The 23,617-nt window shown below is 43.3% G+C and overlaps 2 protein-coding genes across 3 annotated transcripts; both read left to right on the forward strand.

The window, feature by feature from the left end:
• The first annotated feature begins 7,739 nt into the window (after positions 1 to 7,739).
• On the forward strand, positions 7,740 to 10,744 carry LOC124674825 (vacuolar protein sorting-associated protein 27-like). 2 transcript variants are annotated; one of them, XM_047210880.1, is made up of 10 exons: positions 7,740 to 7,919; positions 8,056 to 8,112; positions 8,246 to 8,316; positions 8,431 to 8,635; positions 8,703 to 8,806; positions 8,952 to 9,027; positions 9,155 to 9,214; positions 9,280 to 9,330; positions 9,749 to 9,827; positions 10,406 to 10,744. In XM_047210880.1, the coding sequence occupies exons 1-10, from the start codon at positions 7,842 to 7,844 to the stop codon at positions 10,495 to 10,497; spliced, it is 873 nt and encodes a 290-aa protein (XP_047066836.1). In that variant the 5' UTR covers positions 7,740 to 7,841; the 3' UTR covers positions 10,498 to 10,744. The 2 variants fall into 2 exon arrangements, with proteins under 2 accessions (XP_047066836.1, XP_047066837.1); XM_047210881.1 differs by having other exon boundaries at positions 8,706 to 8,806.
• Positions 10,745 to 17,562: 6,818 nt separating this feature from the next.
• Positions 17,563 to 19,522, forward strand: LOC124676072. The gene is made up of 4 exons (XM_047212151.1): positions 17,563 to 17,785; positions 18,117 to 18,498; positions 18,604 to 18,783; positions 18,927 to 19,522. The coding sequence occupies exons 1-3, from the start codon at positions 17,750 to 17,752 to the stop codon at positions 18,774 to 18,776; spliced, it is 591 nt and encodes a 196-aa protein (XP_047068107.1). The 5' UTR covers positions 17,563 to 17,749; the 3' UTR covers positions 18,777 to 18,783; positions 18,927 to 19,522.
• The last annotated feature ends 4,095 nt before the right edge of the window (positions 19,523 to 23,617 follow it).

The raw sequence follows: 23,617 nt of genomic DNA on the forward strand, positions 1-23,617 counted from the left end.
GTGATGCAAAATGGACGTATCATTGTGCCAAGTAAAGTCTCTAATAGTAAAGTTGATACTAGATTTGGATTCATCGCACGAGACGATTTCTACTGTCACGAATTTGAGTAGATCTTTACGTAGAAGAATAAAAATATCTGCCAATTTACATGCGTGATCCTCGGATATGTACGCAACTTTCATTAGTTTTGAGCTTTTTCATCCGAGCTCTGTTAAGTGCCTCTAAAAAATTCGTCTTTACGGACATGTTCTGTTTGACTGATTCGCCTTTTATTTCGCATTGCCTCTTTTGCTATGTTGAATGGATTTCTTTGTTCCATTAACTTTCGGTAGCTTTGGGCAATGTCCGGAAGTGTTAAGAATGATTATGTCCTCTCTGAATATGTGAATTTTTGATTATGCACTAACCCTCTAATGAGTTTGTTTTGAGTTTGGTGTGGAGGAAGTTTTCAAGGATCAAGAGAGGAGGATGATACAATATGATCAAGAAGAGTGAAAAGTCTAAGATTGGGGATGCCCCCGTTGTTCATCCCTGCATATTTCAAGAAGACTCAAGGATCTAAGCTTGGGGATGCCCAAGGCATCCCCTTCTTCATCGACAACTTATCAGGTCACCTCTAGTGAAACTATATTTTTATTCCGTCACATCTTATGTGCTTTACTTGGAGCGTCTGTTTGCTTTTATTTTTGTTTTTGTTTTAATAAAATCGGATCCTAGCATTCTTTGTGTGGGAGAGAGACACGCTCCGCTCGTTCATATGAACACTGGTGTTCTTAGCTTTACTTTTAATGTTCATGGCGAAGGTTGAAACTGCTTCGTTCATTGTTATTTGGTTGGAAACAGAAAATGCTTCATGTGGTAATTGGTATATTGTCTTGAATAATTTGATACTTGGCAATTGTTGTGCTCAAGATCATGTTTAAGCTCTTGCATCATGTACTTTGCACCTATTAATGAAGAACTACCATAGAGCTTGTTGAAATTTGGTTTGCATGATTGGTCTCTCTAAAGTCTAGATATTTTCTGGTGAAGTGTTTGAACAAGAAGGAAGACAGTGTAGAGTCTTATAATGCTTGCAATATGTTCTTATGTAAGTTTTACCGTACCGGTTCATACTTGTGTTTGCTTCAAACAACCTTGCTAGCCAAAGCCTTGTACTGAGAGGGAATACTTCTCGTGCATCCAAATCCTTGAGCCAAAACCTATGCCATTTGTGTCCACCATACCTACCTACTATGTGGTATTTCTTTGCCATTCCAAAGTAAATTACTTGAGTGCTACCTTTAAAATTTCATTCCTTGTCTTTGCAATACATAGCTCATGGGAAAATAGCCTTAAAAACTATTGTGGTAAAGAATATGTAGCTTATGTATCTTATTTCTTATAAGTTGCTTGTTGAGCGGTAACCATGTTTACGGGGACGCCATCAACTATTACACCTTTGTTGAATATCATGTGAGTTGCTATGCATGTTCGTCTTGTCTGAAGTAAGGGCGATTTATCATGATCAAATGGTTTGAGTATTCATATTGTTAGAGAAGAACATTGGGCCGCTAACTAAAGCCATGAATCATGGTGGAAGTTTCAGTTTGGACATTAATCCTCAAATATCTTATGAGAATATTATCTGTTGTCGAATGCTTATGCATTAAAGAGGAGTCCATTATCTGTTTTCTATGTTGTCCCGGTATGGATGTCCTTAGTTGAGATCTATCAAAAACGAGAAATCAAATGCGATTTATCTCCTTGGACCTTTGTACGGGCGGCATAGAGGTACCCCTTTGTGACACTTGGTTGAAACATATGTTATGCAATGATAATCCATGTAAATCCAAGCTAATTAGGACAAGGTGCGAGCACTATTGGTATTCTATGCATGAGGCTTGCAACTTATAGGATGTCTTATGCATAACACATATGAATTATTACTACCATTGACAAAATTGTTTCTATGTTTTCAAAATAAAAGCTCTAGCACAAAAATAGTAATCCATGCTTCCCTCTGCGAAGGGCCTTTCTTTTACTTTATGTTGAGTCAGTTTACCTACTTCTTTCTATCTTAGAAGCAAACACTTGTGTCAACTGTGTGCATTGATTCCTACATACTTGCTTATTTGCATTCATCATATTACTTGTGTTGACAATTATCCATGAGATATACATGTTGAAGTTGAAAGCAACCGCTGAAACTTATATCTTCCTTTCTGTTGCTTCAAAACTTTCTACTAAGAATTTATTGCTTTATGAGTTAACTCCTATGCAAGTCTTACTGATGCTTGTCTTGAAAGTACTATTAATGAAAAGTCTTTGCTATATGATTCAGTTGTTTAGTCATTGTCTTTATCATTGCTTCGAATCACTTCATTCATCTCATATGCTTTACAATAGTATTGATCAAGATTATGATAGCAGCATGTCACTTCAGAAATTATCCTTGTTATCGTTTACCTACTCGAGGGCGAGTAGGAACTAAGCTAGGGGATGCTTGATACGTCTCAAACGTATCTATAATTTCTTATGTTCCATGCTAGTTTTATGACAATACTCACATGTTTTATATACACTTTACATCATTTATATGCATTTTTCGGCACTAACCTATTAACGAGATGCCGAAGCGCCAGTTGCTGTATTGTGTTGTTTTTGGTTTCAGAAATCCTACACAGGAAATATTCTCGGAATTGGACGAAACGAACGCTCAGGGTCTTATTTTTCCACGGAGCTTCTAGAAGACCGAAGAGGATACGAAGTGGGGCCACGAGGCGCCCTAACCATAGGGCGGCGCGTCCAAGGAGGGGCCCACGCCGGCCTATGGTGTGGGCCCCCGTGCCTCCTCCGACTCTGCCCTTCCGCCTACTTAAACTCTCCGTCGCGAAGACCCTATTACCGAGAGCCACAATATGGAAAAAGTTCCAGAGACGCAGCCGCCGCCAATCCCATCTCGGGGGATTCAGGAGATCGCCTCCGGCACCCTGCCGGAGAGGGGAATCATCACCGGAGGGCTCTACATCATCATGCCCGCCTCCGGACTGATGCGTGAGTAGTTCATCCTTGGACTATGGGTCCATAGCGGTAGCTAGATGGTTGTCTTCTCCTCATTGTGCTATCATGTTAGATCTTGTGAGCTGCCTATCATGATCAAGATCATCTATTTGTAATGCTACATGTTGTGTTTGTTGGGATCCGATGAATATTGAATACTATGTCAAGTTGATTATCAATCTATCATATATGTGTTGTTTATGTTTTTGCATGCTCTCCGTTGCTAGTAGAGGCTCGGCCAAGTTGATACTTGTGACTCCAAGAGGGAGTATTTATGCTCGATAGTGGGTTCATGCCTCCATTGAATGCGAGACGAGTGACGAGAAAGTTCTAAGGTTGTGGATGTCTTGTTGCCACTAGGGATAAAACATCAATGCTTTGTCTAAGGATATTTGTGTTGATTACATTACGCACCATACTTAATGCAATTGTCTGTTGTTTGCAACTTAATCTTTGGAAGGGGTTCGGATGATAACCCGAAGGTGGACTTTTTAGGCATAGATGCATGCTTTGGATAGCGGTCTATGTACTTTGTCGTAATGCCCTAAGTAAATCTCATATTAGTCATCATGATATGTATGTGCATTGTTATGCCCTCTCTATTTGTCAATTGCCCAAGCTGTAATTTGTTCACCCAACATGCTATTTCTTATTGGAGAGACACCACTAGTGAGCTGTGGACCCCGGTCCATTCTTTTACATCCGAAATACAATCAAGCTGCAATCTCTGTTCTCTTGTTGTTCTTCACAAGCAAACATCATTCTCCACACCATACGTTTAATTCTTTGTTTACTGACAAGCCGGTGAGATTGACAACCTCACTTGTTAAGTTGGGGCAAAGTATTTTGGTTGTGTTGTGCAGGTTCCACGTTGGCGCAGGAATCCATGGTGTTGCGCCGCACTACACTCCTTCACCAACAACCTTCACGTGGCCTTCATCTCCTACTGGTTCGACAACCTTGGTTTCATACTGAGGGAAACTTGCTACTATACGCATCACACCTTCCACTTGGGGTTCCCAACGGACGTGTGCTTCACGCGTTATCAGGGAGTCGAAGGAGAAAGAAAGGATCGATTTCATTGTCAACACAACCCTAGTTTCTTAGCAGTTGAGTACTTTTCCGGCTGAACCCTCAAGATCTACTTGCCCTCTACTTCCCTGAAAACACTAGTCTACAATCTGTAGGCATTGACAAGTCAATATCTTGTCAACTGGCGCCGTCTGTGGAAACTAGAGGCGACAAGGAGCTGATCTCAATGACACGCTCAACATCGTCGACATCTTCGGTGGCAAGCAACGCGATGGACAAAGGTAAACAGATCGAAACTGGTCTAGTCGATTTTGTTCCTCACCCGCCCTCCCATTTGGATGCATATGCGTATCTGGAGGAGCCTATGGAGATGACGTTCGGGAGGTTCCACTTCCGCGTCGGAAAAGAGGGATCACATCGTTTCGAGGTTCCAATTTTGCCGGGATCGTCGGCGGCTGACTCCGATCTTTCGGAATCGTCGTCATTGTTCGAGACGGGAGCCGAGGAGATCTCGCCGCCACGCTTTGTCAAGACTGCGACAAGCGGTGAACTCGTCAAGATCTTCGGCTGCATGTCCTTCGAGTCGTCTGCGGACTCCAATATAAGCAGCGACTCAGACAGCGTTGACAGCTTCAACTTCATCGACAGATCCAAGTCTGTACGAGAGGTCTTCGCCAATCTATACGACGGTGTCACCAACCCCAACGAAAGCCAAACTTCAAAATACCATCAAATCTATGTAATTGGAGAAGCGAGTCGCCCACAGGAGGAAACATCAGAGGCTTTCGATGATGCAGGAAATCCATACATCGATCCCGCTGATCTTATGCGAGGTTTAGGCACCAAGTACGTCGGACCTGCAACGCGACAGATGGTGCAACTTCCGCAAGCAGTTTGGGACAGAGTTGCAAAAGCTATCGATGGCACAGAACCGATGACTATGGCCGCCACAGCTGAAGAGTTGCAAGCATACCAATATAGACTCGCCCGTGCTGGACGAGAACTCGAAAAACAAAAAGCTGAACTTGATAGAAGGAGAGCCGCAGCTTCTGAGTCAAGCAGGCGAAGAGCTGAGCTGAGTCGACAATCAGGTACTTCGGGAGGAGATAGTCACAGAGCAGCTCGCAATAGGGCAAGGTCTCGGTTGCAGCATATACACGAAGCCGAGAGGAGAACCTAGTCCAAAACCTCGACATGTCCTTTATGTCGATAGATACAAGGGGAATATTATCCTAAAGACACCGAAGCCTGGATATATGGCGACCCGGGCTTTCATCACGGCGTCCGGGCCACCTCCCGGAGATCCAAGAGAAGCATTGTACAATATGGCCATGGCAGGAGTTGGAGCCATGGGAACAGCGTTCGCGGTTACAAGCACGCCTCCCGAAGGAACTGCAAGGCAAAATAGTCCACGACCTACAGTAGTAGTGCAAGACCTTCCGAGAACGAGCGGTGCAAGAGATACATCGACACATGCACGAGTCGATAGGGCGCGGCAAGAAAAGAGAGAACATCGGTAGTCACCAGAGGTCGACGAGGAGGAGATGTGTGGGCTCCCGTGATCTCTTCAAGGAAGATTGTGAAGAGGCCCGGGCTTCTCCTTCGTGGAGCTTGTGAAGTGGTTTTGGAGCTTGCCATCTTCGGAGTGGAGGAAAAGCTAACCATAAGGAAAGGGCAATTATCCTTCGTGGGTTTAGCTCGGAGAATAGGGTGAGCCTTCGTGGTGTTGGGGAATCCTTCGTGGGACCTCCACCCCTCCAAACGTGATGTACCTTCTTCCAAAGGAAAGGAACACGGGGATACATCATCGTCTCCGCGTGTCTCAGTTATTTCTATACTCGAGTTTTCTTTCCTTCCGATAGCCATCGTGCTTGAAGTATCTATTATATCTTGCTATCACTTGTTGTTTATATATATTGTGTCTATCTTCCTTAGCTCTAGTTGTTATTGTTGCACTTAGTTGAGCCTAGCATATTTAGGATTTGTGCTTGTAAAATAAACGTTAGTTTAATTCCGCATTCTTACAAGCCAAATCCGTAAGAGTTTTTAAACGCCTATTCACCCCCCTCTAGGCGACATCTCGTCATTTCAAGCACCCTAGGTACAATAACTTGTTAAGGAGGAGCAAATTCATACAACAACTTGCAAGAGTGAATGCTACGGTACGCAAACTTGCACTAAGGGAGTAAATAGGTACAAAACCAATCAAGAGGTGACATGTGGCAATGAAAATTTTGCAAAAATATCTATGTATGTTTTTATTTTGAACTTGAGACCATGAGGTGCCTTACACACAGGTCCCACTAGTCAGTTGCTTGAACAAATAATTAAAACTTTATTAGCAGAGAGGAGAATCGAACTCGGAATCTAAGTTGCAGAGAACATGCGCATCTCATTACACCACACACAACTTTATTCACTACTGTGTAGGACACACTGTTATTATAGGAGTAATGCGGACGAGTAACCTGTAACCTTCATAATAGCTTTCGATAAGATATTGCCGAAGCATAAACACAAAGCTGCCAGTATGGATTTGAAACATATTGGAAAAAAGTAAACGTAGCAAATAATATAGCAACACGAGGAATCTAAAATTCATTTTGACTCATAGGTGTAGATGCATCGATTATAAATAGAATATATTTTGAAATATCAAAAAACATCGGAATTTTTTTAGATGTACATCCTCACATTCTATGTCTGCAAATAAAGTTTTAGGAAAGAATGGTATTTTTTGTGACTTGAAAAAATGTCATTCCCCCAATTTTTTTTTGTACTAACCTGCGCGGCAGGTTGCACACGAAGAGCTGGCACGGCCTTAGCCGCCGCTGCGACCACCCTTCTCGTTCTTGAACACGAGTGGGCTCATCATCGGAGGCCGGGACACAGCGTAGTCCCAGCAATGTCGTCCACGCTGTGTTGTGCTTGAACAATTATTCACGCTTTAAATATAAAGAGGGTAATGTCCAAGAAATGGCATATGGTGGTACGTGGTGTACTGGTATCTTTATGTTTGCTGTGGTGTTTGGTCTTGAGTTCAACTGCTTAGTCTTGTATAGTTTTTAATTATTTGTGCAAGCCACTTACAGGTGGGACCTGCATGAAAGGCAACTCAGGGTCTTAAGTTCAAAACAAAAGACATACATGGGTATTTTTGTAAAACAAATAATGCCACATGTCACGTTCTGATTGCTTGTGTACCTATTTGCTCCCTTAATGCAAGTTTGTGTACTACAACATTCACTTTTGCAAGTTGTTGTATGAATTTGCTCCTCCTAGACAAGTTGTTGTACCTGGGGTGCTAATACCTCTTTGCAATTATTAGTCGTTGAAGATCTTGAATCACTTCTTTGCTGTCAGATGTTAAATGGCACACTTCATGTTCTGAATGTGTTAGGACTTATAGAGCTGAAGTTATTAGTAGTATGCTGAAATTATGTGCGTTATTATTGCGCTATTAGTTGACTTGATTGATACTTGTTGCTTGTTTCCTAAACGGAGCAAGAGCCAGAGGAGAACACGGGAGGTGCTATCTTGGCCGTAGATAGACCACTGATCGACGGTCCCAAACTGCCCAGCAACGCATTGTTTCCCTTCCGTGCTCGCGCATCTGAAATCAAGCAATAATTCTCTCGCCGTCGTCGGCGACTCCCAAATTCACCATCTCCCTCGGCTCAGATCGGCGAGGCGAACCGCCGAGAGCTCCTCGGTTCGATCGACCGATCCGATCTCAGGTTCGCCGCCAGTCCCGCCGGAGGAGGCCATGGAGACGCCGCCGCCGTTCCAGGAGTCCGCCAACTGCGACGTCTGCGGCTGCACCTTCTCCACCTTCCGCCGCCGCGTACGCATCCGCTCCCTCTCACATCCGCCGCGTAGATACTTCTCGGTTTGGCTGCTGCGAATCGCACCGTAGATCGGCTGGCAGCGGCGGGAGCACCGTGCCTCTGATTTTTCTGACGAATTTTACGCTGTTGCAGCATCACTGCCGCTGCTGCGGGAGGACGCTCTGCCACGAGCACTCTTCGTACCACATGGTAGGAAACCCGAAGCTGATGAAGCTTCTGTGTAGGAATCATGTTTATACTCTACCTACGGAAGCTCCTGGGGCTGGGGAGTTGGGGCTGTGAAGCTTAATTGATTGAACTCTGTTGCTTCGACTGGTTGCAGGCCCTGCCTCAGTACGGGATATACACGGACGCCAGGGTCTGCTATGAGTGCTTCAACAAATCCTCCTCCAGGTAATCATCCCGGTTGCTGGAATATAATTGTGTGGTCATTTCCACTTATGTTTAGTTTGGATATAAGTAGAATTTCTGGCTGTATAATTAACACATTCCTGCGTAATGTTGCAGACGTGGTGGTGCTGATAAAGCGAGTTCGGCCGAGAGCGTTTCGAGTGCTGCAGACTCCTTTTCAGGGCTGAATTTGGATAAAGATGATGCTTCGTCACCCATGAAAAATTCGGCGGCTCAGAGTGCAGCTGCCGTTATTGAGTGCAAATGTGGGATGCCTTTGTGCATATGCGAGGCACCAAAACCAGAACCCGCACCTGTAAAGGTAGACGACAGTTCAATCCATTCAATCGATTGTGCTAGGACTGCACCAGCCTAACTGTTCTATGCAGCAGAATATCATCGCCGCTTCGTCAACTGCCCAACCAAACCCAAAGCCGAAAAAACCAGAACCAAGCACGAAGAAGGCTGCAGCTACTTCCAGCAGCAATTCAAGGTTCGTTGGACTATGTTATCAACTTTCATTATCTTACCGTCACAAACCTTGCCCTTTTGTATAGGAAGATTACATATATGCATTACTAACAAATGTTCTTGTAACCGATCTTCTCATCTTATTGTGTGCCTCACTGTTTTTCCAGCTCATTCTTAAATCTTGGCCTGATGAGCAACGATATCAATGATAAGACTCCGTCTGACTATGAAGTTACTGGAGAGGTGAGCCTAGAAACAGCTCAGTACTTCTCCTTACATATTTCCTTATTTAACCCATCTGGTACATGTGATATTTCTACCCTGGCAATCTTGGAGTCTTCTGTTTAAATACAGTCTTTATTCCTTTTAGGGATTGAGAGAAGCAATTAAAGGCGGGGATATTAAAGCTGTGAAGAAACTTCTTAGCCAGGTAGCTATTCTATCTTTTCTCTTGTTTTATCTTTGTCGACTTGATTCTTATAATTAAATTGGCAGGGAGTAGATTCTAACTACTGCGACAAGCAAGGATTTACTCTGCTACATTTGGTATGTCTTATTTTTTACTGACTCCCCTGTGATCAACTTATATTCATACATCACTCTACCATTTGAGTAACCGTTTGCTTATAATGAATAGTCTTACATGGGTTGAAACATTTGCAATGTAAAGGCCACAGCACCCATGCATGTATGATATACAGCACATGCGGATACACTTGACTGGATCAGTTTGTCTTCCCTGGAATTGGTGCTTATGTATGCACCAGCTGCAGATACTATATTATTTTCTGCAATTTAATAATCACTATGCATATATCAACATGATTACTCGTCCTCATCATTTATAAATAGCTTATTGGTACTTATCCTTTATTCTACCACACAAGATTTTTTGTTTGGCAGTTAGATATAAAAATAGTAACAAATCTCTGTCTAATAAAGATCTGCCTATGAACAATTGCAGGCTGCTCTATTTAACCAGACTGAGATTGCTCTTATTCTCATGGACAGTGGAGCAAATATTCAACGCAAAAATGGTCAAGGTTGGTTATTGTTACAATCTGAACGCGTTTTTCCATGGAATGGATGGCATACATTATCAAATACTGTACATAGATGTGTCGCTGAAGTCTATTAACCTTCATTAAGCACAAAAGTTTCTATTTGTTCAACATATTTCCATCCGGACTACCATTTCCACTCAGTTTATGTTGATACTGTCAAATGCTCCTTCTACTTTATATATCCGTGCAGTTTAAAGCAAAATAGCAGCTAGCATGAAAAAAAGAGGGCACAATTATTTGAATTGCAACTACTCCTTGGTGGTTTAGATGTTTTTATTACTTTTGTAGTCACTTAACTTATATACAAGTTGTTGTAGGAGAAAAGCCTATATCTATGGGCTTTTCCAATCAGGTAAATTTAGAACTTGATTAGTAGCATATCCAGTGTTTTAGCCTCTAGAAGCAGATAAACTAAAGTATACACATCAGCACTTAACATGCAGAGGAATGTTTGCTGTAGATTGCTTCTTCTAAAAATGATACTTTAACCATCAATGCTGCTATGCTCAAATGACACTGGTGATAAAGTTGATGACGTTCGTGAACTTTTTGAGCAGGGGAAACTGCCTTGGATTGTGCTCCACCCATGCTGCAATACAAAATGCGGCAGAGGATGGAAGAGCTTGCTGCGTCACAAAGGGCTGAGTGAGGAAGACATCATTTGGGCCTTTTCTGCTAGCTGCTCTCCTCCCCATATGTCAAAAGATGGTTTTCTCTTCTGAATGATTGATTACAAATAAACCATTTGTCGGACTGAAAGCTCATTGCTGGGGTACGGTGTTTCATTCGGGATCACACCATCATCATGTATTAAGGTCGCAATGTCAGAGGCGGTTGTTCTTTGTACCCTTGAATAATAAGTTTATTTATGGCCAATCTCACATTTTCTTCGCGTATTCATGTTTGGATATAGTGATTTCTCCCTACGTTCAAAAGTGAATGACGTTTCTGACATTGATATGGTGTGAAACATAGTGTTGGCCAATTTTTTTTTTTCGTTCCATAAGTCTTGTCTTGTTTTCAGTTCAAAAACCACGAGTCATGGGACGGAGGGAGTACTTGAATACGAGCAGGCATATACTGTTTTTTTTAAAAGCTTTGGTCTAGATACGTATGGATGTTGCGTTTTAGTGTGTAGGTTTACTTTTTTTTGGAAAAAAGATTACAAAGGACGTAGTATGTTATAATGAACTTTTTATATACTTGATACTAAAAGATGATGACTTGTTGATACAGTTTTCACGGAGTGAGTGAAATAGTTTTTCCTGGGAGGTGGTCGAGTCCATGTTTGGTGAACTGTCGTACTATGTGAGTATCAGTTGGCAGTGGCTAGAAGAAAAACTATATGTCAGACCCTGTCCTTGTCACCTCGCACCCCTGGCCATGCTATGTGAAGTCAGCGCTCATCACGGCCTCGTCAGTGCCGCCGCGGCAACACGCGCAGATCTTTTGTTGCCGGCGGAAATATCTGGCATGCTGGGTCTTATCCATCTTCACCGATCTCTTCTCTCTGACCCAATGCAGCTCCATTGTGTTGTTTCTTTTTGTTGGACTAGTACAAATGCCCGTGCGTTGCCACGGGTCTTAAAATTTTATTTCTCAATGCACATATATAATTCATAACTGAGTATGAAAATTCAAAACAAATGAGTGACATTATAATGTACTACAACATGATAATAACAAACGCAATAACAAGACAACATATTTTTTTGACAACTCAAATATATTCGGTCAGCAAGCCGCCTCATTAAAAACCTTCCAATCCCCTTCGGTACCCTGGAAAAAAAGAGTGCGTATGGAACTTGCTGCCTCTCACATAGTAGTTACATTGTTCAGGACTATTACATCATTTAAAATCAAAATACGAATAAACTCCGGTGGATCACCATCCCAGCCAAAACCACTATTGCCCTCATATGCCAGATGTGCTATGTGGTGAGCTACCATATTTGCCTCTCTTGGACAATGATCAAACGAGAGTGATTTAAAAGCTTGTGGATGCATGAAACAATCCGCAAGAATTGCTGAATGAGGACTCCACACTTCAATCTACAAGCTTGTTACTCTGGGTGGTTTCAAGTTTTATATCTTTTTGTTACTCTTCCACGGTAAGCACATGTGTTCTCGGTTGTCTTAACTTTCAACTCAACAACATCTTCTTTTGGATAACTTTCAACTCAACAATATCTTCTTTTGGATGTATTATTTTTTCACAAAACATGAATCCCGCAAACACATGTATAACTGAAGGAATACTTTCACTTTGATATTCATAAATATCCTAATACAACCTGGATCATAGCATTCAATAATGGTTGGGGTAAAAAGCTTCGTCGACAAGCCGGTGGTATGAATGCTAGTTTTTTCAGGAAGCGATGTATCCTCATAAGACCTGGAGATGCGTAGCTGGAGATGCATTTCTTATTATGAGGATGAGAACAAAAATTAAATGTATCCACAAATAATATCTAAGAAGCTATTCACAATATAAGTAGACATGGTCAATACCAGGCAACGCCATGGGAAGGCTACTCACATTTTTTCTAAATTAAACCACATGCCTGTCCGAGCAGAGAACCATTAGAAACATATTTTCATCAAGGAATAAAAAAACATATAGTTCCCGGTGGCAGATGTGTCAGCACTCTACTTACGTAACATGCTGAACGCATGTGTCACCAAACATAGGCAAGGGCTCAAGGCCATCATCCCGATGTAAGAAAATATTTCGTTCTCAGCCACCGACAATCCTTCTTTGCTAGCCTCGACATGAGGAGCTAATTCACATTTCTAGGCTCTCGTGATCTCCCACACCGGGAGGTCCTCAGTCTTCTCGGCATACCTGTTGACCGACTTGCCGGTGTTTGCTGTAGCGACCGTAAAGCTCATGTTCAGAAGAAGAGTGAAGAGATACATTGCATTTTCGACCAAGTGGTTCAACGTCACACCAAACTTCGGTACGAGCAAAGTTGAGTATGAATCATGCTAGCAAGCAGTAGCAACCTGACATGCCGACAAGACCTGTGCATCAGCCACTGGACTGGAGGCTGCATCTCAAATGATGCACATAATGGAGCTCATAAAAATTTCAAAGGCAATATTTTGATAAGCGAAATGATGGGTTATGCACATGTTTTCAAGTTGAGTAATGGTAAGAAAACATACATTTGCTCATAAGTAAGAAATAAACTGGCCTTGTTAAAACAGGGCACTATTGCTTATGTGTCAGAAGAAACAGAAGCACCCATGGGAAGGTAGAGTAAAAGTGGCGTTTTGGGGCTCAAGCTTCACGTAGCTCCTTATTTTTGAAAAATTCGAAAACCCTGTTTGAAGTTTCAACAAAATCTGAAAACAAATCTGCAAGTAGTTATGTATCCTACAATTGTAAAAAATACGAATACGAAATAACTTATATTTTGGGCTATAACAAATGACAAATGTGTAGATCTAAACATCTAATATAGTGAATAGTACACATTTTGAAAGTCCGTAAATTTGTCAGAACTTGTCATTTTGGTCTATCCCGAAGTATAAGGTATTTATCATTGAGGTTTTGCATGATTGTAGAATACCATCGTTAGCTACATCCATAATTTTTGGGAATACTTTGAAACCTTAAAACGTGGATTTTAATTTTTTTCCAAAAATCGAGGTACATGGAGCTCGAGCTCCAAAGAGAGTTCCAGCTAACTATTTAAGCGGATGTTGCAAAGTGTCGCCTCAAGTATTGGTACATTGTATGAGGGCTGGATAAGTTGATGAGTTAATACCTTGGGGAGTTCTATATATTCATTAGGAGATATTTGAAGAAATTGATCTACACCTGTTTGCCCGATGCACCATTCAAAGACCTCTTCACTGTTGTCTACAATGGTCAAGTGCATCTGAAAGCCACGCGTGCATCAATTCTGCAGGTGACTTCAACAACGCAGTCCATCCGGTTATTCATTCACAACATAACCACATATATTTTTGGAATAGTAACTTCTAAACTGTTGCAATCGATGTGGTCAAGTCCGAACATGACATATCTGTATATATCAAATAAAAGAAGGATGTTAGCAAATAATAATGGCTATAGTTGAAGAAATGCAGTCAAATTCTAAGACACACCAGGTAAAAGTAGGTATCCAATTCCTCGAAATAAAGGGTATCTAAGACTAATCTTATTTGTTTTGACATATTGGTTGTTTTCTTAAGTATTGTCAACATCTTAACACAATGACAGGAAAAAGATATATTCTGAAAAACTATTTGAATTTTTTATTGTGGTAAACTGAACATGTTAAGTTACATATATACTGATGTTACGTTTCACGCATTATATAACTCAACACAAATCAAAGCTTCAGCAGAATCAACGGTGAGAGGCTAAGCTGATAAGTATGGTTTCACGGATTATATAACTCGACACAATTCAAAGCTTGAGCAGAATCAACAGTGAGAGGTTAAGGTGATAAGTATTCATACTGCAAGCAACACAATGACAGAAAAAAGTTATCTTCTGAAACTGAACTCTAACGAATGAAGATAAGGCTACGTACTCAAAATGGATATTTTTTGAAGTCAACTGAACCATGCAAATCATGTGGTAATGTTACACGTGACAGCCGAGCTTCTAGTCTCCTTACACGGGTTTGAAATTCATCCACTGTCCCCAACCCAACATGAAGCCAAGATTCTAATCACCAACAAGCATGAATCGTATCTTCCAATCTGCCAAATCTCGCACTAATGGAAGAAAGAGGGTGAGAGGAAGGAGTGTACCAAAACCTATCTAAAGAACATCATACATGGGAGCTATCACTTCTGGTCTGCGCCCAAGTGTCACCCGTGCGTCCATACAAACCAGGTTGTGATGTATGAAGTCAGCTTTAATAAATACCCGTTATTACCAAGGTTACTTTTCTTCCTCATTCCTGGTAAGGGAGAATAATTAGTGCAAGACATCAAAATACGGATTTAGGTGCAATACATATAATACCTAGTTTTCCATTTGAAGACAAAGAAGTTTGTTCTTCTCCAGCTTTATTGCGTGTATGCTCTTTCTAAAAAAAAGGAATACAAAATAGTTCAGGCCTAAGTAGCCAAAAAGAACAGATTGCTGCAGAAATCAAGCGATTGCATCCGTACCGGATAAGATATAGCGAGAGAATTGTTCAGTTGTCACTTCCATCGAAAAACCCATGTGCAATTGGGCTGTATGGAACAATTCCACTCCTCAACTCTCCACGGTCCATAGAAAACATGATTTTTTTCTTTAAATGATCACTCGGGGCTACCGATTATGGAACTGCACAAGTAGAATTTTTAATGCCGAAAACAACTGCAGAGAGGCACGATATCAGTCTCAATGTAGCAAGCACACATAGACCACTCCATCTGCACAACTCACTTTGCTCATCCTTCATGAAACAGGGTTCACCAACATGTATAGCATTACCTTTTACTCATAATGTAATGTTGCTCGGCTGAGTCACTCCAGCAAGCAACTGCCAGGCCTATGCAACCCAGCGACCTGCAGTCCTATACATTAATAGAACATACATAAGCTCACGGGAGACAACCGCCGACAAAACTAAATGGTAAGATTATTTACTGACAGAACTCCAAACAGAGTCAAACTCGATTGCAGAAGCTATAAGAAACTCACCTCAATGCATATAATTTGTGTTAGTGCAAATCCAGAAGCGATTTCAGTCCGTTGTTTCAATATCAGGATGTGTCTTGCTCCCTCTTCCAGAAGATCTTAATGTCCAGCCTGTCGTTTAGTTTGTATATCAACCTTGCTAGCCACCAACTCCACGGCACGGATGCATAGATATGCTATGCATTCTCACAGTAAAATTATATATTAACTAATTTCAGATATGCAACAAAAATCTGTATGTCCCTTGCTGAAACCATACAAGGGATAGAAGCTAAAAAGCTGAAGTCATTTGCTTATGTTGACAAATTAATTATGTAGGATAAAGTGGATGTATACAGTAAATGAGGCTTGTAGGCATGTATACAGTGACCTGCATACTTGGCCTAAACACCCACTATGGACAAGGTCTACCTATGCATATTAGTAACTAAATAAATGAGCAATAAACAACCATACACGAGAACCACTTAACTGTCAAGAAAATTCAATAACAAATCAAAACTAATATGTTTGCATCTACAACAGAAAGTAGAGACCAATTCACCCATTGTGCAAGGTAGAAAACGAACACAATGAGCATAGGACAAATGATCTTCTACGGTTGAATTTCCATGATTGAACAAACACTCGCAAAATAAGATGCCATCGCTGAATAGTATTAGTGTACCTGCACAATAGCACATCTCAACCAGAAACTAATGCAAACATGATAGAATAACGATGTTCATATGAACCTTGAGAGTTTCAGTAGCAGAAAGTAGTCCTCCATAAGACAGTCAATTCCGATGTTACTGGATTATCAATGTTCTGCAAGCCATAGTTGTGTGCAGAAAATAAAAGTCAGTAGTTCAATCCTATATTATCCCTACCACTCACAGCGGTAGTTGATTCAAGCTACCACAGCAGTGGGCGTGTCAATCGTAACCAGCATCGGGTACTGCTTCTCTCGAGGATTGATTGGGCGTGTTAAGGAAATATAAATGCGGAGACAGGAGTGGATGGATCGTACCATGATGTCCATGTGGAGCCAGTCAGCGGCAAGTCGGATATTGCGCTCAGCCTCCGCGGCGAGATTGGCGTAGACTGAGGATGCGAAGGGGCTGCCGACGGCGTCGTTCCTCGCGGCACCGGCCACCTCGGACGGCCTCCCGCACCTACTGCTAGGGCTTAGTCGGGGAGGCATCTCGCACGTATGGCCACACGCATGGTGGAGCGATTGTGGTCGGCGGCCACTGCGCACATGAGGAAGCGAATGAGGACGGCAGCGGCCGCACGCGTGCTGGAGCGATTGTGGCCGGCGGCGGCCGCGCACGTGGGGAAGCGAATGAGGCCGGCGGTGGTCGCGCACGTGGGGTAGCGAATGAGGCCGGCGGCGGCCACGCGTGTAGTGGAGCGTTTGAGGCAAGTGGCAATGCGCGTGGTGGAGCGATTGAGGCGGGCGACGGCACGCGCTGAGGCTGCTAGGGGGAGGCGGCGGCGGCGTCCGTGGGTTCGAGAAACCCTACGTGACCAAGTCGCGCTGCGCCTGTGTGAGGATGAGAGGTTGGGCGGAAGCGGCCCAGGCCCAGGTGCGGAACGGAAGTACGACGATGACGACGAAAGTGTTTGACGTATCGTTGGCTAGGCAGAATAAGGAACCAGTTTAGTCTTTTTAAGTAGTAGAGAAAGCAGCTTCATTCTGCTAACTGCCAAGGACAGCGACCACTGAACTCGTCGGCGACCGCGACAGCCGATTACGACGGTGACTTGGATGAATCATGGATGCAATCGGATATGTAACAGGCTAGCAGCCGATCGTCCCGTAAAGTAATCACCCAAACAAAAGATGCATCAAAACTTTGTTACCAGTACAAGGTGCGCCGTCAGGGCAGCCACCAGCTCGTCCAAGCCCAAACCTTAGTATTGCCGAGCAGAAAAATATCGTGCTTCTACCACGTAATAAAGAACTGCAATGTTTCTTTCTTATAATGTCGTCGACAAGAAAATATCGCTGCCCTGCAAAATATCTTAGCAGCCAGCCAGCCAGCAATGTCGTGGAACCACCCGGACGAGAATAAAGAGGCCACGAGGTAGGCGGTGCGGCGAGTCTCCCCACACCCACCTGCCGCACGCGAGTAACAGCTTCCAGATATTTCACCACGTGGAAAAGCGACGCCACCAAGGATAAAAGATCGGCCGGTCGTTCCGCCGGAGCACGCCGGAGTCGAGACGAAGCGGGCAAAGACTAGGAGCGAGCGCGAAGAAGACGATGGCGGCTCATCTGCCGGAGCTCGCGCGCTTGCCGGTAAGTACTCTCTTCTTCCTCGGCGAATACCTGATGATTCGTTACTGCGAATTCAGATGTCAATTTTTGGCCATGTGCGTGCGTGGCTGGCGTAGCAACTTACTTGTCCTTAATGTCGAGTAGAAGAAAGTTGTGGATTCGAACTTTAAACGACTGTTGTTAGGCAGTAACCATGCTGACTGATATTAGGATGTTCCTAGCATAGTAGGCATATATGCCTTTCATGCTGTTCCTCAGCCATGCGTACACAGATTCTACTACACCTCTATTTTTTTGCGGATGGTTTAAGCTCTGAGCCGTGATTCATGAAGTTCTTCCTTTCTGCTGGCAGGACTTCCTGGCGGTGTGCTCCTCTGCTGGGTGGACGGATCAGAAGCACATGCTCTACCTTAGCTTACTGCAGGAATCTTTCGTGAACCGATTGCACGAACATGAAATCGGCTTCAAAGGACTCTTCAGTCTGTCCCCAAGACCTTCCAGAACAACGTCCAAGGTTGTCAGAGCAAAGTCCTGCAGAAAGGTTGAGCAGATCATCAGACCACCCTGCTGTGAGCATGAGGAAGATGGAGAAGACCGTTGTACGGACGACGATGCATCGACCACCGAGACGGAACAAGAATCCAGCAGCAGCTCCGAAGCAAGTGCGACGAGCCATGGACGGTCTTCTGCGAGCCGTTCTGGCAAGCGAGAGCATTCCCCTTCCAGGACTGCAGGTACGTTCTGTGCAGTGCAGACAGTCAAGATATCTGTTTGATACTGGATTTTTGAGCACTTGAAATTCGGCAGTGATCGCTAACTTGGGTGGGTAACATGACCAGATACTTGCAAGAGAACCACCTACTCGTGCGTTTCCTCAGAGGGATCAGATCAGAATTTCGTTGACGAGGACGTCGAGGATACAAACTGGATTGGAGAATCCAGACGACGTCGCGGCAACAAGAGACTCAAGTCTGCTGACGATCGATACGATGGATGTTGGATGATCAAGTGAGAGAGAGGTTTGTATTCAGTACTACCTTTTAGTCGTACCAGTCATATTGCTGTCTAATAGAAATGTTGTTCACCTTTCTAATAATATAGTTGGCCAAACTCTTTTTTTCAGAATAGTTGGCCTGACTTCTTTACATTACTTTGTGTGTAGGCGTTGCGTCCATGAAGGAAGAACTACAACAAGTGGGCTGCCTCAGTGCAAGAGAAGAGGGCACCGATGGCCACATGGAGGTCCCCAAAGTGGATGCCGGATTATTGGATGCAGCGCCTGGGTCATCCTCCAAAAGGATAATTCACACCAACAATGAAATGTTCGGACTAACAATGTGTACGTGCTCAGTGCTTTGCTCACCCGAGTAGGATCACCATGAGCTGTAGAATAGGCATCAAGACTCTAGTAAGTATTAACCCACATGTAGAACGAGTATTATCAATTCCGAGGAAGAGTTCAAAGCTTACAACTGTCTATGATCCCTCCACCTCCGCGAGAAAGGATGACTTCTTCAACGAGCTTTGAGGGTTAAAACCCTTAGGAGTGGTCAAATGGGTGGTCCTCGGAGACTTCAATCAAATCCACCGGACGAGTGAAAGAACAAAGCCAATGTCAACTGTAGCTGTAGCCATATAAATCCATATAAATCGCTTCTGGTCCGCCTTACAAGATTGCGAGCTCAAAGAGATTCATCTCCAAAACCGTAGGTTCACTTGGAGCAATGAAAGGCTCAACCCCGCCCTTTGCAAGCTTGACGCCTTCTTTTACAACTCCGAATGGGACCTTGCCTTCAATTCTCATGTCCTCTTCGCCCTTTCGTCCTCCCTTTCGGACCATTGCTCGTTGCTTCTCGCCGATGATAGGGGACCTTGTTACCCGCCGTTCCTTTAAGTTTGAGAACTTTTGGTTGCGGGTGCCCGGGTTCAAGTACGAGGTCGCTAAAGCTTGGGGAGCGCCTTGCGCACATGTAGAGCCATGCCAAATCCTTTTTCACAAGCTCCAACACACCGGAAAGCATTTATCGGCTTGAAGTCGTAACCTTTTCTCCACCAACAAACTGTTGCACCATGCCGCCCTTCTCATCATTTTGCATTTGGATATTGCACAAGAGTCAAGGGCTCTCTCTCATGAAGAAAGGTCTTTGAGAGACGAGCTTAAGAGGAAGGTAGTGAGCTCTGCGGTCATTGAGCACGCCCGTATTAGGCAATGCTCAATGATCACCAGCATTAGAGCATTAGAGATGGCGTTGCTAATACCAAATTCTTCCATAGGAAAGTTAATGGACGAAGAAGGAAGAACCACATCCATTTCCTTAAGCATAAAAATGGATGGATCACTGACCACGGCCATAAAGAGAAGGTCATATCTGACCATTTTGAGGACGTCATGGGTAAAGGGCAACGTTGCTGCACGAACTTCAATTGAGCCGGCCTTCACTTTGAGGAGCTGGATTTGGATTCTCTTGATGACCTTTTCACGGAGGATGAAGTAAAAAACGCCATTAACCTTCTTCCGGGTGACAAGGCCCCTGGTTCAGATGGGTATATGGGTGCCTTCTACAAACATTGTTGGGATATCATTCATGAAGACGTTATGCGAGTTATCACTTATCAATCACTTTGGGGACCTCCATGTGACCAACTTTCATTGGTTAAACTCTGCCAACATTACCCTTTTTCCTAAAAAGGATGGGCTGGAGGATATCCCCGACTTCCGTCCCATTAGCCTTATTCATCGTATCGCCAAGGTCATCGCCAAGATGATTTCCCTTAGGCTTGCCCCGCATATGGACGACCTTGTCTCCAAGGCACAAAGCGCGTTCATCAAGGAAAGGAGTATTCACAATAACTTCCTGTATGTCTAAAACCTTTCCATGAGGCTTCACAAAAGGAACACGCCGGCTTTGATCTTTAAACTTGACATCCGAAAAGCTTTCGACTCCGTGCGTTGTGACTACATTGTTGACCTTCTCCAAAAGCGCGAATTCCCCTCGCGCTTTCGGAATTGGATTGTGGCCTTGCTCGTGACCACATCTTCAAGGGTTCTTCTCAATGGAGTTGCGGGCTCGCCTATCAAGCATGGCCGCGGGCTACGCCAAGGGGATCCCCTCTCGCCCCTCCTTTTTGTCCTCGCCATCGACCCCATCTCCCAAATCCTTGAGATTGCCTCCACCCATAGTTTGCTTCATAAGATTGCAGGCGAGCCACCATTTTGAGAACCTCCCTCTACGCGGACGATGTGGCTATTTTTATTGTGCCCTCCAAGCACGGAGTTCAAAACCTGGCCACCATCCTTCATGGTCTTGGAGAGGTTACGGGCCTTTGCATTAACTTCCATAAGATCTCCGTTGTGCCAATTCGTTGCAACAACATCGACCTTTATGACATCCTTCATGGTATTCCGTTCCTTAGAACGACGTTTCCGTTGAGGTATCTTGGTCTACCGCTTTTGGTCCGGTGCCTCCAAAGAGCGGATTTCCAACCCCTCGAGGAAAACCGGTCAGGAAAATCCCCACTTAGAATGGGAAGCTCGTCAGCTTAGCGGGGCGCACCGCGCTTTTCAAGCCCGTCCTTGCCTCTCTCAATCTATCTATCACTTCACGTCCCTCAATGTTCCTACCGCTCCATGCACAACATGAAGAAAATTGAGAGAGCTTTCTTATGGGCAGGTACCGACAAGGTTTCATGCGGCAAATGCAAGGTCAACTGGGATATTGTTTGTAGACCTAAAAGCCTCGGTGGCCTTGGAAATAATGGAAAGAGCCATCCAAGATTTGGATAGGCCTTGGCAATCCTTGCAGTGACACGGATATGGACCTATTTTATGCCTCCACAACTATCACTTTGGGTAATGGGGGTGAAGACACCCTTTTGGAAGGCGCCATGGCTTCATGGACAAAAGCCTATCAACATTGCCACTCTCATATACAAAATCTCTACAAGGAAAAATTGGAATGTCAAGAAGGCCATGACCAACAACGGTTGGATCTCTAAAATTAACATGGACGCGGTGTTCACCTTGGAGCATATCTGCCAATACATCTCTCTTTGGGTTAAACTTGCGGAGGTCACCCTCCATGATGATATTGAGGACGAGATCACTTGGAACCTCACCGAGAGCGGCCTTTATTATTCTACTTCCGCCTATCGCGCTCAACTTTTTTGGGCGTGTCATCATCCCGCTCCTCAGTGTGGAAGGTTTGGGCTCCGCCAAAAACCAAGCTTTTCATGTGGCTCCAAAATAGGCTTTGGACTAATGACCGGTTGGAAAAGAGATGTTGGTCAAATTGCCAGGATTTTCCCCTTTGCAAGCGGGTTTTGGAGTCCGTGTATCACCTTCTTGTCAATTGCAGCTACACCATTAAACTTTGGGGTCTTCTCAAGGAGTGGCTTGGCATTCAAAACCCTTGACCTCAATGGATGGCCTGACGCCTCTCTCCATCCTTGGTGGGGCACAATGACAAAGCGTAAAGACGTGGCCTCCTTTACCCTCCTTGTGTCTTGGGAGATTTGGAATAACAGAAATGCTTGAGTCTTCAACAACAAGCATGCACCACCCTCGGTGGTTTTCCACAAGATTAAATTAGGCTAGGCTGTTTTGGGTGTTGGCGGGTGACAAATGTATGAGAATGTGATGCTACGAGAGTAGTTCCCTTCGTATTAAGGGCGTAACCAGGTTCTTTGTAAAACTATTTCTACTTAATCAATAGAATAGGGCAAAACTTTTGGCCTCTTTAAAAAAAGTTTAATAACGGGGCAAATCTTCTTCTGCCAAATTAATATATTGATCAAGGCAATTGCCCCTGAGTTCAAAATAAACTAAAATGTGACGGGTGAGATAATTGTGATTCACCGCATCACCCATGAAGGCCCAATATATTGCACACCCTTTTCCATCACTTCAATTCTCTTACTTGAGATAAGGTGTATTTTTTTAAAAAAAGTCAACTATCTTTGATAAAGTTTTTTTTAGAAAAATAAGATTAGTATTTCAAATACCAAATTAGTGATGTTAGATTCATCGTGAAATGTATTTTCATATTTGATTTATTTAATTTTTCAGATTTTCGTAATTTTTTTTTCCAAAACTTGGTCAAAGTAAGTTTGTCTTTTCAAACAAATGATACACATTATAAGAAGGAATGTAAGGAGTGGTATTAGATCCAACAGGTCTCAAGTTTAAGAGCTGACCAATGCACTATTAAATTAAAATGATGCGGCCTTTCATCGATCTACTACGTCCAATGTGTGTGTAGCCTTGCTGTGAGGGGAAGTGTTGAAACATATTATCCAGAAGTGGAGTGTTGAAATATATTGTACACACTCTTCTCTATCGATTCGTACCGTCGGGTGAAATGGCCCGTGCACCAATTCCTTATTGAAAAAAAAAAAGCTGAACACAATGCACAAACAAGCAATTATGTGGATGATACTATGCCATAATTACATATGAAGTTTTCACATTTTTTAAAAGAAAATTCAAAACATCTTAGTGTTGCATCAATTGACAAGTAGGAACGGTGCTCGTGGATGTTGTAGTTTACAAGGTTAAGTGGGTCCATAGAAAGTTGTGGGAGAACGACGAGCAACCATTTCTTCGATATTTCATGATTATTACAGGCCAACGCCGATCGAACTTCACGATTACCAATCGTCATTCAGATTTCCAGAAGCTCAAGAGGAAGCAACCTTTCTATCATACTTGTGGCACGACAAAAATTATGCAACAGATAGAGTACATTTTATTGTATTTTGGGTCTTTATAAATGACTTTATCGATTCATTTATTTATTTGTCGTGTCTAGCTATTTTTTTAAAAGTTGGTCTAATTTCTTGAAGTGTAAGCGGCTT

Source organism: Lolium rigidum, chromosome 7 (genome assembly GCF_022539505.1).
Source record: "Lolium rigidum isolate FL_2022 chromosome 7, APGP_CSIRO_Lrig_0.1, whole genome shotgun sequence".
NCBI classification, from domain to species: Eukaryota; Viridiplantae; Streptophyta; class Magnoliopsida; order Poales; family Poaceae; genus Lolium; species Lolium rigidum.

Coding starts and splice junctions, on each gene's coding strand:
- LOC124674825 (XM_047210880.1), top strand. CDS start 7,842: ATGGAGACGCCGCCGCCGTTCCAGGAGTCCGCCAACTGCGACGTCTGC. Junction 8,113..8,245: donor AGCACTCTTCGTACCACATG/GTAGGAAACCCG, acceptor GACTGGTTGCAG/GCCCTGCCTCAGTACGGGAT. Junction 9,028..9,154: donor ACTATGAAGTTACTGGAGAG/GTGAGCCTAGAA, acceptor TATTCCTTTTAG/GGATTGAGAGAAGCAATTAA.
- LOC124676072 (XM_047212151.1), top strand. CDS start 17,750: ATGGCGGCTCATCTGCCGGAGCTCGCGCGCTTGCCG. Junction 17,786..18,116: donor CGGAGCTCGCGCGCTTGCCG/GTAAGTACTCTC, acceptor TTCTGCTGGCAG/GACTTCCTGGCGGTGTGCTC. Junction 18,499..18,603: donor TTCCCCTTCCAGGACTGCAG/GTACGTTCTGTG, acceptor TAACATGACCAG/ATACTTGCAAGAGAACCACC.